At 35.7% G+C, this 14,833-nt stretch overlaps 1 protein-coding gene across 3 annotated transcripts in view; it reads right to left on the bottom strand.

Annotated features, from left to right (window-relative positions):
* Positions 1-14,833, bottom strand: part of SLK (STE20 like kinase) — a 48,056-nt gene that overhangs the window by 15,646 nt on the left and 17,577 nt on the right. For 2 of the 3 annotated variants that reach the window (XM_068688425.1, XM_068688428.1), the window contains exons 2-11: positions 11,998-12,162; positions 9,665-9,713; positions 8,702-8,851; positions 7,486-7,558; positions 7,085-7,279; positions 6,314-6,395; positions 5,193-5,321; positions 1,823-3,235; positions 395-525; positions 2-125 (exon numbers count right to left, since the gene is read on the bottom strand). In XM_068688425.1, coding sequence (XP_068544526.1) covers positions 2-125; positions 395-525; positions 1,823-3,235; positions 5,193-5,321; positions 6,314-6,395; positions 7,085-7,279; positions 7,486-7,558; positions 8,702-8,851; positions 9,665-9,713; positions 11,998-12,162 — 2,511 coding nt within the window. The remainder of the gene's footprint in view (position 1; positions 126-394; positions 526-1,822; positions 3,236-5,192; positions 5,322-6,313; positions 6,396-7,084; positions 7,280-7,485; positions 7,559-8,701; positions 8,852-9,664; positions 9,714-11,997; positions 12,163-14,833) is intronic. The other variant, XM_068688426.1, reaches the window with a different exon arrangement.

Below are 14,833 nucleotides of genomic sequence, written 5' to 3'. Positions count from 1 at the left end.
CTGTCATTTCCTGTTCAAAACGTCTGTACATCTGTTCTCGCTGTTGCAAGAGCTTGTTACTAAGCTGCTGTTGGGCTCTCTGCTCTTCTTTCTGAAGAAGTCTCAGCTCTCTTAGCTCTTGACGCCTAATAACGAAAGAGAACTTTTAATATTGATAGAAAAATAAAAAAATTAAAAAAAAAGCATTTACAACTTAGGTCCACTAAAGCTATTTTTGTATCATCTCATTAGGAAACACTCTGCATTCCTTTCTATTTACAAAAATAAACGAAAGCAATGCCAAACATGACAAAAATAAGACCATTACCCCTCTTGCTTTTACTCAATGTGAAAAAAATCAGTTATGTACAAGACAATAAAACCTCCTGTAAAATGTACTTTTACAAAAGCTTACCGTAGAAATCTCATTTCTTCACTTTTTGAGTCATTTTCAGTAACTATTTTTGACGTGGTTACACTCACTTCTACTCCATCAACAACAAACTTCCTAGTTTTCTTTAAAGTTTTCTTCTGTCTTCTAGTTTCCTGAATAAAACATCAGTAAGTTATTCTGTATCTAAGTCATATTCCTTTAAAAAAAAAAAATAAATTACTTCAAATGTTTGTGTGGAGGGCTGCTGCATATAAATCAGGAGTTCCTGGTTACTGGTTATCACTTAAGTGAGAACTTAGAAAAATTCTCATGTACTGAAACATTCTTTATTCAAAGGAAAACTGATTACTGATAATCTAAATTGCCGTTCAGAGAAAAAGCTAGGTAATCCCTGAATGAAACACTGATGCAGTTTGATTTTCAAGAGCTGAAGAGAGTTGCAAGTATTGTTGGCTTGTGCCTATAATTTTCTCAGTCATAAAAAAAGGTATTTAATTCTGAAAAACAGTACTGAAACTGAATAGCAACTAACTCATCTACTCAATTATTTTTCCTCACACCTTTTAACTAGCAAGCCATTTTGTTGTTCCTTGTTTTTTGTTTTTAGTTTGTTTTTAATTCTTATATGATAGTAACCAACTCATGTGACCTTGCTCACAGAATTGGAAAGATTCCCACTTCTCAAAGCTGCTATTGTTTCATGACAGAACAAAAGAGACCCTGGCAGAAACTTTGTCTCCATTGTGTAAGGGTTTACTGCAAATACACTGAAGTCATGCTAGCATAGCCACATCCTTTTTGTTGTTGTTTTTCTTCAAACCCGTGATTACACCGTTACTATTGTGGTATGGCAATAATCATATCAGTATAAAGATATAAAGTTCATATTCTGGAACGTGCTTTATGTAAATAAGCTCATTCACCCCAGCATAACTGCATCAATACAGTACAAAGGAGTAGTACAGTGCTTGGCATACACAGACTTGAGAGGCTGTCTGCCTTAGATCTTTTAATTCTAAACAGAGAAACAGAAGATGGAAGTGACAGGAATTCAGCGTGAGACTCAGAGATCTGTCCTGGTAAAGCAGGGATTCTGTGCAGTGTAAGGCACTGAACCAGTCTTCTCGACTACCAGATGTGAACTACAACTACACACAGATCTCCTTGTCTATAACGGTTTGTTATATTTTAATAAGACAGATTAGCATATAATCCTGTAACAAAATAAGAAACTAATCAACAGTTCTGTAGCTACTAGCTTGGCTGCACAACATTCAGACATTACTGAGTGTTCAATTCAGAATACTGCAGTTTATACAAATTTTTAATATTCCATGCTGCCATAGCAGTTCCTCACAGTTTTTCTTAGCAAAGTTTAAACGTGCAGATAGTTTTAGGGCTGCACTCACACAGGGTTTTATATACAAATATATTATTGCTTACACTTACCTGTAGCGATATTGATCCTGTCTCTTTGTTTTTACTAAGGAAACTAGATATTGACAAATTCAAGTCAATGCTGCTGTTATCAGCCGTAGAACCTGTGCCCGAATCCGCATCATTTTCCTTCAGATTCTCAGATTCTAGCTGCTGCAACGTTTCAGTACTGTCTTGATTTTCCATTTTGACCTTTTCATCGTTTTCTTCAGTGCTTATACTAATACTGGGTACTGGAGTGACTTCAGAGTCATCAGCTTGTTCATCGGCAGCATCTTGAAGCTTACTCTTCATTATTTCATCAGAAGTTACTGCCAACTGTTCTTTGTCTCTCTGAATATTGTTTTCCTGGATATTCTCAGGTCTGTGCTCCTCTGATGTTTGGTCCATCTCCGTCAGCTTATCCACCGCCTTATCAGAAATAGCCTCAGGCTTGGCCTGCATTGTCTTCTGGCCCATATCATCTTTTCCAGAGTCTTTGCTCTCTGTTTCCTCCATGCTACTTATTTGACAAATATCCTCATTTTCACTTTCTGCCAACTTCTCATCTGCTTTGATCACTTTATCTTGGCTTTCTGATAGAGTTTCTTCAGAGCTGATTATCTCACAGACCTGCTTAGCCTGACTTTCCACAGGCTTATCCGCCATCTCAGGTATTTTATCCCCCTCGATGATCTGTGTTTCAGCAGTACCACCTATCTCCTCAATGTTGTCATTTGCATGCTTTATTAGTTCCTTTTCTTCATCTGACACTTTATCCTCAGCACTAGGTACAGATTCTGTAGTGATGTCTGTCACTGCCTCTCCCTGAGCTCCATCTTCCTTTTGCTCTATAGTATTATCTACGGTGACCTTTTCAGTCTTATTTTCTGAGAGATCTATTCTGTTTTCCTCTTCTTTTTCACCAGTTTCCTCAGAAATGGCTTCTCTGATTTCTACCGTATTAGCAGCTGTAGGTATTATTTTAACTTTATCTTCCTCTGTTTGTACGTTTCCTATGTCACTTTCTTTCTCTGTTTTTTGGTTCTGTTCATTTACTTCTGGTTTTGTTACTGTATCAAGTTCTTCCCCTCCTTTCTGAGGTTCTGCATTTTCAGGTGCTTCTTCCAGACTTTCTGTACTCTTTTCAGCTGGCAATAGTTGGCCTTGCTCAACTTCACCAGTTGGTACAGAACCATTCTGCGCTTTCATATCATCAGCAGTAGCATCAGAGATGTTCTCAACCATTTTCCTAACATTAATGCCCTCAGATTCGTCTCCAATTTTTTTATCATCTGAAAATATTGTGCTGTTTTTCTCCTCAATTGCATTGCTTTCTGTTTTCTCAGAAAGAGATTCCAGTACAGAGGCATTCTGTGAAAGCTTATCCTCTTCAGAGCTGGCAATACTAAGGTCTGATGATGCACGCTTGTCTGCAGGTAGCTGCTAAAAAATTAAAGGAAAGGAAAAATTTAAGGAAATTTTAAAGGAACTATCTCATCATTTTCTAATTTAATTAAAGCACAGTTCTACTGAGGAATATCCAAAGAGATGAGTATATTGTATTTACAGGCAGAATGATATGAATTTAATAGTTTTAGACTACTTCACTGGGTGTTATGACAGGACAAGTACCTTAACCGTAGCTGGGCTCTGAACAGAACATTTCACAAAAACCCTCCTCCATTTGTAAGAATTCAATAAAATAAAGTGCAATAGAAAGAAAGGGATTATGATCTGTCCTCTGCCGTACACTGCACAGAATCTTCTCGTCTTTTTGCACTCACATCACTCCTTATTTTATTAGTTTAGTTTCCCTGATAGTCCCATCTACAGCCAGACTTGAAAAACATGTATTTGTTCTGTTTGGCTAGGAAGGAGCAATGTAGCTTTAGTTAGTGCAGCGCTGATAAAATTCAATAGTAAAACTTCCTCCCGCTTCATCAAAATTAATCTCTCCTTTTGTTCATTGATAAAAATACGTAGATTTCTTTTTTAACCACTGTTAAACACCATTAAAATTGTGAGAACTTCCAGCACAGCTGAATAAGTGGTAATATGGAACTGGAACAGAAACAGTTACATAACTGTAGAAATTGCCATTGCTGGAATTTAAATAAATGTTATCAGATTACATGCAGATATACAAAAGAATACACCAATAAAGTATCACTTTAACCATAATTGCCCTTTAACTCTTCAAAGTGATTATGGTATCTCTCTGTCTATTTACTGTTAGAACCCTGTAATTTGGAGATAGGGCTTCTGATTTGCCATTCGGAATATACTAGGCTAATTATTGTAACAAGCGCGGGTTTGATCACACATTTCCTACCTGAAGGTTTTCCTAAGCACACAGAAAACAGTCTTTTAATTTAAAAGTGCATTTAAGAGATTTATTCAATTGTTCTAGAAGCGTAGTGTTCTCCATGCTTTTTCTAAAACTAACGCAGTACTGTAACTGCATCTTCCTCACAGCTCCCTAGGCTCAGACAGGAACTACCCTAATAGTACAAGTCACCAACGTACAGCTGCTTGTTTTGAGACACTTTGAGTCACAGGGTGGACTTCATGCTCAGCTTGCCTGGAAATTGATGCCTTAGCAGCTAATCAGCAGATGGCGATGCCCTAGGAGACTGAGAGTAAGTCCTGGAGGAAGCTGGTGGGAATGCACACTTGGAGGTCTACTTGGGTTGGATAAAGAAAGTAGTCTGAAGGCCGGGGAACATGCCTGGTTTGGTGAGGTACGAGGTGGGAAGGGAGGAATGCTTCTTGTGCTGCTTCCAGTGGTACTGGTCACTGTCCGTGCTGACAGTGCTTGAACCAGTTTTATCAGAGCACTGCCGACATGTGCACTGTGCAGCCTACTGCCACATAATTGAACTTCAGGGCTTTGCTCTTTCACAAACTGAATTCCCGTTCCAAGTTTCTTAAGCATCTTTAAAAATACACTCAGTATCCTCTTAGTAAAATATATTTTCTTGATTTGGGGTTTTTCCTTTGACAGCCACACTAAAATCACAAACTTAGCTTATGTTGTAATAGTCACATATTTCACATTTTAAGCATCATATGAAATACAAGAATATGTTCACTTGTCCATCGAGTCATTTAGACGTAAGACCTTTCATATATAAATCAGCATCAGTTTTTTAAGCGGTCTACACTGCATACACAAGTAAAAATAAACGGAGATAATATCCCTTATTAATAGTTCTTAATGAGTTGAAGAACATGCTGATTTTGAAAACACTAGCTATCTTGTAAGAAGGTTACAGTCTGTTTCTGCAGTTATTCTTAGATGACTTGCTACAAAAGTTAGGTAGAACATCAGAAAATTGAGTTCTCCATAGGAAATTTGTGATTGAAACTAATTGCATATTTAAACAAATGTTAAACTGACCAGAGAATTTTCTGTTTCTTCCTCTTCATCCTCATCTTTACCATCTTCAACTTCTTCTGTAACTTCTGCCTTAGCCTCCGCAATCAATTCTCGTATCGGTTTATTGGAAGTAACAGTAACAAACGGATGCTTGTGAAAATAAAACATAATATTAAGCTCTAACTTCATCATACACAGTGGGAAAATCATATCTTAAAAGAAATATTAACTTCAGGGAAACGTTAATCTGGTTCTCTCAAACTTGAAGACTCACAATGTTAACAATGATCATAATTGTCTTAATGTACTTTTCTCCATTGAAGTTTTAAAATCAAAACATTTGTAATCACATATACTGTGTAAATAATCTAACAAACACACTAAAAACACAAGGTATTCATTTATACTAACCTGTTTCATAATCCAAAGTATAAAAGTAGATTTGTTTTAAAGGCTATTTTTCCTGGAAATGGTTTTCATTTCTTTCCAGTTCCACAGTAAAACTATTTCCTGATAAGTTTTATCTAGAAACATTCTTTCCAGAGAAAAAATCTTTTTCCTTCGGAACATTTTCTCTTATCAAGAACATAGAACTATTTCTTTAAGAGAAAACAGATACCTGCTCTTCTCCTACTCCTACTGTCTTAATCTTCTTTCTCCACTTGGCCCTGCTGCTTAATCTATTCAACACATGTCAGATGTATTATGGATAAAGTAAATGTGCGCTGACGTTAAACAGAATCAAATGTACCTAGTCACATCTACTCCTGTTCAGCCATTCTGCAGTGACAGCATTATAGAAGACAGCTGAGCACTAAAGCTTTTAAAACACCTGTCAGCAATTGACTACTTATGTAAATATCTCCTTCACCCATTACATGTATCAAAGTATAATTTAAATACTTATGCAAATTAATTAGTTATACTATATCAAAATATATGTAAGCAAAGACTTTGATCTGCCCTTGGCATTATTTCATTATGTTTTGCCAAATAACAATCATCCAACAGTATTAAACACAGATTGTGTACAAACACCTAATATTAAATTTAAGTAGTCACTCCAATTATGCTCTGCTTTTAAGAGAATATAAAATAGGCTTGCCTTCAAACAATACTTCTGAACAGTTAATTCCTCCTACCTGTAAAAGCTGAGTTGCACTCCACCTTGCATCTACATTCTTTTCCAAACATTTCTTCAGAAAATCTTTAAAATCTGATGACCTACAAAAAAAGCAAACAGGTAGCGGCTTTTATTTAGCCTTGACATGAGATCAATGCAGTGAAACAACTCCATGTCCTACTGATTTAGAAAAACAGAAAGACAATGAAGGAGTGAAAAGACCAGCATGACACTTATCATTAAAATGTTCTTCAATTTATGGAAGAGTTGACTTCTGGCTGTGAATTTACAATACAACACATCTGCTATATCCCCAACTAAATCACAGAAGGATATTACAGCAACCAAATAGTTAACAGCTTTTTTCATTTTGTTTTTAATGTTTTTCTAGTATAAAAATATCTAAGTTTTCCTTAATCTAATGTTCTTTTTCAGGTAGTCTTCAGAACTTTTACTGCATTGGTAAAAGGTTATTTTTCATACATCTTAATGCAACGTCTGCCAGGTCTTTAAATTCTACAAAATATTTTTGCATAAAAGCTTCCATACAGAGCTACAGCAAAAATGTCACAGAACCACTGTGTAAGGATATACATGTATATAGGATATATATCTGCCTATACATAGGATGTATATATACACACACAGCGCATACATAAAATATGTACCTGTACTTGACTTCATGCATAAAACTAGTACCACAAAGTTCAGCAAGACTTAAGGCACACATATAGGCCTCATAGTCAAATTCTACAAACTGGGGTGGGAAAGTTGTCATTAAAATACAAACCATTTTGAAGGCTGTGCTAACGTAGGTGGATCAGATTTTGCTATTTTCAGGAGCACTCGCATTGGATTTAATTCATGATGAGGTGGCTCTATTTGAGCCATTTCTATTAAAGTAATGCCAAGAGACCAGATGTCAGCCTTGTAATCATAAGGCCTGTCTTTAGATGTCTCACACATTACTACTTCTGGAGCCATCCTGCAAACAGAATAATGAAGTACCAGGTTAGAAAATGCACTCTTCTCTTACAAAAAAGGTTCTCAACATGAATTTGCTGCAACGTTTTAAAAAGCAGATTCTACTCTTAATACATTTACATGATATTTACTCAAGTCTATATTAACAACAGAAGTAATATTAGCGTATTAGTTTATACTGAAAGGCCAGCAAAATGGTGCACTTACCAATATGGTGTACCAATGAAAGAATCTCTTCTTTGTATTGTTCTTGTGTTTTTAGCTGATACTCCAAAATCCGCTGTTAATTAACAAGTTAAATTACGTTAAATTACGTTGAATTATTTTCATTAGAAAATGACTACATTAGCCTATGAAATGTTCCTTGGACATAGCATATTAACTCTTATTAATTCAGTAAATCATTCAGTTTTTGATTTCAGGATTTAAATTCTCAGAGATTTGTCTTTCATTTTTCCCCGTCTATCTTATATGCTTCTTTGCACAACTATGTTATTTGTCAGTAAAGCACTATAAACATTATAGACTTATTATAAATGTAACTTTCTTAATGAAGATCTAGAGATTAGAGCAAAGGGACAAAATAGCCATATGTTTGTCTTTAATCTATACAAAATGACTTGATGGGCTCAACACTTGGGAAGCCTAATTTTGCTCTGTGCAGAAAAAAAAAAAAAAAGAGGATTAAGAGAGCTATTTAATCAAATACAAAACCTGAAATATTGATGCACTATAGATACTGAAATAATAAAGCTCAAATGCAAGGAGGAAATTTGCTATTCACATACTTATAAAATGAGGAATGTACATCTTTATGTACCAGAAACAAAAAGTACAGAAAATTTAAAAGGGCTAAAATGCTCTTTTAAGGGACACTGTACACTTTTCAAATCTTTTTTATAGAAATCTTGACTATAAGCTTGAATACATCACTAAATATATGTATGGAGGGAATCTCCCTCTGGTCTGAGCTGTGAAGTAAGCTCTGTGCAAGCTAGCAAGATACGTGTGTCAGCCAAGTTTGACAAAAGGTTCAACTTGTTCTACTCCATATGAGGAGGAGCCAGCTCACGCGAAGTAATTAAAATGAACAGAAAGAAATCAATGCCTCCCTTACCATGTATCTCTATTAGCTATATTTTCTCTTACACAGTATTACTTCGAAACTACATGAGTAGTTCTATTATGCTTAGAAATATGGCCCATGACTATGAGTTATTATTAAATCTTCAGCCTTCCAAGAGAAGCCAAAAAAAGTAACAATAATAATACTTGCAGATGAAGAGAAAAAATGAAGAACTTCTCATCCTTAGATTTGTATTTAGATGGCTACAGACTGAACTCTGCCTAAGTATAGCCTACAGAAAACACGATTATAAGACCACGTAAAGTTCTGGAAAAGAGTTATGTACAACATGCTTACCTAGCTTAATGTCTCCATCTAATGTGAAAAGAATATTGCCAGCTTTTAGATCTCTGTGGATGATCTTATTTTCATGCAAGTAGTTCAATGCTTCCAGTGTCTGCCTGCATACCACTTTGATCTGTGGCTCTGTCAATGGCCTTTCAAGCTCTTGAAGAGAAAGAGACAAACACAATGTTTTTGCATTTTTTTATCTTTTTATTTTTTTTTCTCATAGCAACCAGTATAGAAATATATCTAAAAAAATCAATTAATCTGACCAATTCTAAACACCTTATGTTAGAAAAACTATCTTGAAATACTTGTTCTTTTTAGGTTAACATCAAAATTATTATGATTATTATTATTATTTTAAAGTGAAACAAAAATTTCATCCCTTGTATCCCTAACCTTCCATATTATGTACTTACTCCTACCTATCTGAACTGTGGAAAGGCTACATAGTGTAGAGACAGGGCATCTTTTCTGTGCTACACAGAGATGTTAAAGATAGACCCTTTACTTACTGGCATTAGCATTCACCTAATTTGAGGAATAAGCACAGGAAATCTAACTTTAAGGTTGATGCAATATAAAAAGTTACCACAATCTAATTTGGAGGATGACGAAGGGGGAGAATGAGATCCTAAAAAAGGATCAATATAGATCATGTTAAAACAACAGAGAGCTTCATAAGCATGAGAGAACAGCTCATCACACTCATTTAAGGATCAAGACATTAAAAATGGATTTTGAGAATAAACACTTTAAAAATGAGAGGATTAGTCTAACTCAGCAAGTTACCATATCCACAGATACAGTTGTAAATACCGTTTAAAGACCCCGACATTCAACACATATGCCACACCTATTACATAAACATTTGCATTTCAAAACAATACATGTGTGAAGCAAGTCTTAAAATACATACATATTATTAATTTAAGATGTTAAAAATGTTATTATTTGAAACAACTTATTTACCCAACATTACTGCATCTACTGCTCCACCTGCACAAAATTCGATCAGGATCTGTATACAAACAAAAGAATACATAAATTACAAGTTAAATAGTTCTGCTGAACTGAGTCATTGATTAAGGGACCACTATTGGGAGACAAGAGTTTCAGACTATTTGACCATGAATTATTATTTTTTAAGCTAACCTCTACAAAATACTGGTACAACTTGGAGCAACCAACAGTATGGCTGTGAAGCTAACGCAAATGACTTGAAAAAAATGCTTGGAGATCCTCAAATAAAGTTTTAATCCAAACGTAAGATTCCACTTTAAAAGTATCAAGGTCAGCTTGAAGCTGACTAGTAATGTGATTTACTTATGTGCCACAAACTCTTCTGTTGTTATATCGTACTTAAATATTATAATCTAGTTGGAATATTCAAGCAGAGAGAGGAGCTATGTTATTTTCCAGTAGATGTTAAATATTAACAAAAATTAGTTTGTGTTCCTTTTCATGTTTGTATTCATTTTCTTCCATTTTCACTGATGCCTACAATACAGAAGTGGTTTTATCCCAGAATCTACTCATACCAAAATAACGCAATCTCCAGGTCTCAGTTTACATGTGAAACATAAATAAACTGAACTGCCACTATTTTGGGGCACAAACTATGCTCACATTTAGGACAGAAAAAACATACACAAAGGAGAAAAAGAGTAGACAAAGCGAATGAGGAGAGCAGGGAAGCGAAGCAAAGAGATCATCCAAGATTGCCACCCCATTCTTCCTTAGCTGTTTTAATTCTTTAATTTGAACTTTGAACATTAAATTATAACTTTCAGTCTGACAGCTGAAGAGCATTTTTTGTCAGAAACCTAAACAGCCCTCTGGGAAGTAGTATCTTGATTTTTTGCACTTTACAGTACGTTTAAAATCAGAGTGTAATTGTTCATGGAAGAAGAAACCTCAAATTATACCCTACAAAATAACACTCAGATTTACCCCTCAGAAGATAATTTTCTTCAAATTCAATTAATACTTGCAACAATGGTACTAGCACATGCATTATAAAATGCAATTCTTTGTAAATTCTTAAACCTTTATCCCATTTACATGCTTCCGCATATTTATTGTCAAGTAAAGTATAGGAAATTCTGTATGACGAGTTCCCTTCTCTAAAATTTTGTGTTTGATCTGACAATCTGACAAAGGTCTCTTTGGTAAAGAAACCGTGTTTCTAAAACTGGAAAGCAAAAACATGTTCTTTATGTCCAACTCTCATTCTTATTTTTCTCTCCCTCTCCACAAAGTTCTGTTTACTTACCACATCATTATAGCCTTCTCCTCCCTCTCATTTTCATGGCTCTCCACTTCACTGTAACTATTTATCTACAATTTTGTTTTAAACCTAAAGTTAGTTAGAAGAGATGTAAATAATCTGCCAGTGAAGCCTGTCAACTGTTCCAAATTCTAGGCATATTTGCTTTCATGTTCACCTTTATGCATGGAAATTTTTTTGCTATTCCACTGTACACACAGCATCATTTTACTCCACAGTCAGATCAGAGAAAGCATTCACAAAGCTCATCAAAAGAAATCTCCATCAGGAAATACGGTGTTACACTTCCATTGTTTCCATGCTTAAAGGATAACTTGGAGGAAGTTTTCTGTTGTTTGTTTTAGGTATCTTTCTGAATTACAGTCTCCTTTTAAAGAGACACGTATCCTTTGTGTAATTCCAAAAGCACTTACAAATACTGCATCAGGCCACCCAAAGGAAAAAATTATATTTTCACTGCTCAAGTTATTCAGTGCATAGGGCAAACCAGAAAACTGAGGTACAGTCACATACACTCCCACAACACTTCTATGTACAAATATCTGGATTTTTAGCAAATTATTGTTCACATCCTGGTAAACTGTCCTTCCTGCAAGTACTAACGAAATCACTTCTATCTAAAATACATACTTCCCAGGCTGACCTTTTCAGCCCATTATTTATTTTGCAGCTGTAAATTCTGAGCCTCATTCTAAATTGTGATAATGTAATTAAAATCTGAATCCTGCTGTTACAAATAAGTACCAACCAAGAACTCTCCGCATACAACACAATGAAATGCTAATTTCCAGATTTTATATTCAGACTGCTGACTTGATGAGTCAATGCAGCCTGATTTTACAGTGACAGCCTCCTATCAGTCATATTTACAATTTAGAAATCAGTTTTGAAATTGTGGAATTATCCCAATAGTGACAACCCAGACGAAATGTGATAATATTTCAATAAAACCATGAAAAAAATAATTTCAATATTCTTTTAAAATAAAAGAATTTAGAGAAGAAAAAATACCTACCCACAGATTGTTTTCATAGTAGAAAGCATCTAGGAGCTTAACAATATTAGGATGATCACAGGATGCCAAAATATCGATCTCAACCATATAATCTTCAAGTTCTTCTTCTGATTTAGTATCAATCACCTTTGCAGCAGCTAGTACTTTTGTTTCTTTGTTCTGAGCCTGTAAAAAAAGTTACAGCAATTTTTTAGAGATTAATTTTTCCAAACAATTGTCACCAGCAAAAAACCCAGATCCTCCTTCTTGATATTTCTGCACCGTTTCCCTACATTTAGCTTGCCTCTCCACAAAAAGAGAATATCTGCATAGTAAAGACTAGATAAATTCCAGCAGAAGAAAGCAAGTTTTCTCAAGGTCATAAATCAATGAAAGATTTTCTCAAGGTCACAAATCAATGAAAGATAGGGACACGGAAATACTCAGTTCCTGCTGCATTCTTTAAACCATGATGCAGCTTAGGGTCATTACCGTTTTGTATGCCTTGGGTGAAGTTCTGCGCTGCTCCTCAAAGAACTATTTACTAACATTTGGCAAGAAGCATAAGGCAGCCTCCACCCTCTCATTTTTGGCTGTGCATTCTTGCCCTTCTGACACTCCCCACATTGTGGCAGCACAGCTGTTGGCAAAGCCACACAGAAAACCAGATCTGCTACCAGTAATCAGTAGGTTACTCTCTTCTTGAGCCAGGGGCTGCATTCAAGCTCCTGTGCTAGAGAGATGCCAAGCCACCATTAATTTGCCTGGGCATTTAACTCTGTTTGCCTTGTTTGCTTCAGAAGTCTAGGAGCACTGGCTACTCATCGAAGCCTGCATTCATCCAGCCTCTACTTTACTGCTCCACGCCTTGAAACGAGGCAGCAGAGCTGCTGTAGTGACGTGGTCAGCTGCAGAACAGGTGAGATTTGGACTTGGGAAAACAAAACCTTGGGTACCCAGAAATAAAAAGCGTTTTTGATACACACTTAAGTATTCCTATGTTAAAAAAAAAAGCCAAGGAAATTGCAACCAATTAGAGACGCTGTTTTTTAAGTAGTAAGAAAAGATCAGTCCAAGTTAAAATTGGTGAAGCAGACTTCAGTCTGACATGCGACACCCATGCAGAATGAGTCTAGATCCCCTCTTCCTGGCTGTAGACACCGCAATGGGAAGTTTGGGGCAGAGCAGCAGGAGATGGGGCCCTGCCAGGGCCATTCCAACTGCCTGGGGCAGCTGCTGGATGGGCACCTTGGTCCCAAACCTTGCGAGATGAACCCAGGAAACCAAGGAAAGCCCCAACCTCTGTCACCTAATCTCTTTCATACAAATGTAACTTGAAAGCTGTGAAGAGAGCAAGTAAGAATTCTTAAGAAAAATTTCTACGGTCTACATACTATTACTTTGACAACCATAAAGAATTCTCTCAGTGTGGCTCATGAAAAAAAAAAAAAGATTTAAAACAGATGTTTATGAAAACATTTAGTAAAACAACTGTAACAGCAAAGCACGGTTATAAGATGGATCAGCTAAGGTTTGGCATATGGTAAGGGTAAAGATTGTATGGTACACATGTAGTAGGTTTTTGTCTTGATACTAATTTCAAAAACAACAAAAAATCACCTTCCACATTCACCTTAATATTTTCCCTCCTCTTAACAACAGAGACAAGGGATCTGTATGACGTTATTCAAGAACATACTATTGAGAAGTTTTCAAACATATTCCAATAAGAAAAAAAAGTCTGCTAAATAATGTGAAAAAATATTTGTTTCAGTTTCACGTTTTATAGCAAGAATGAAAGAGCAACTTTCCTGTCCCAGAGCTCCACTGTAAATGAAACCTGAAAGGTTTAGCAGATGTCTCACAACCCAACAAAGCTAGACTTGGTAGTTCGTGTGTGCAGAAGACAAGTTGTTAGAGCACCTTTAAAAATATTAAAATTTCAACTATAAATTTACTTTTTTGAAACAAGAATGGCCAGGCACTCCCCGCAATACTGTAGAATTTATTATGAGGATACTTCAAAAAAAAGAAATATTTGCCATACAAATCTGCACATTAACTGTAGAGTAGTCAGAGTGTTTTCTTTAATTAAAATTGCATTTTCAACTTCGACATCAGTTAACGATAACTGATACTACCATTTTCAAATTCAATTCCACCTTTGAGGGAAAGAAAGAAGCAAGGATAAACTAGGATGCACAATTCCACTCTAGGGAGGTTTGCTGTATTTATATTATACAGTGCTCCCCCACCACACTTCCCTCCCCCATATCTACAGAGTACTTTGTATTTTGATTTTTCCCAGATCTTTTGCTTGAAGCAATTAGAAAATCTGCTTTGGATAATTTTTTTTCCCCTCCTTGTGGTAGCTCTATTAAAACATCTGGTTTTAAAACAGAAGTGCTAATAGAGATGGGGATTATCTTTAGGAGCATCTTAACTATAAACAAAAGAAAATACACTCAAATTCTTACTTCCGATAGTAATATTTTGTATGTCTAGATTCAGACTTTTATCTTCAAAAGACAACAGCTTTAAAATTAGCATATTTCCACCAGATATTTCTGTGGGCAGACAAGATATACAACTCTATAGTAAACATCCACTTATGGGACTTGCCGTAAGCAGCACAAAAGAAATCCTGTCCCGTGGATTCTGAGGCTGAAAAACTCTGTATGATTGACCAGTACTAAGTGTCCAAACATCCCTTAAATCAGAAAGAAGTGTTCTTCATTAGTGAAAGTACATTTTTCTCTAAAATTCGCTAATAAAATAAAATGAAGCCTCTGTTCTGAAAGACTTGAGTGGCATTGCGTTGTCCAAGAGAAAAGCCCACTCGATTCCGAGGAACAAT

The sequence above is a fragment of the Anas acuta genome, chromosome 7 (assembly GCF_963932015.1).
Source record: "Anas acuta chromosome 7, bAnaAcu1.1, whole genome shotgun sequence".
Lineage (NCBI taxonomy): Eukaryota > Metazoa > Chordata > Aves > Anseriformes > Anatidae > Anas > Anas acuta.
Note: the sequence above shows the minus strand (reverse complement) of the source record. Positions and strands in the feature narration are given on the sequence as shown.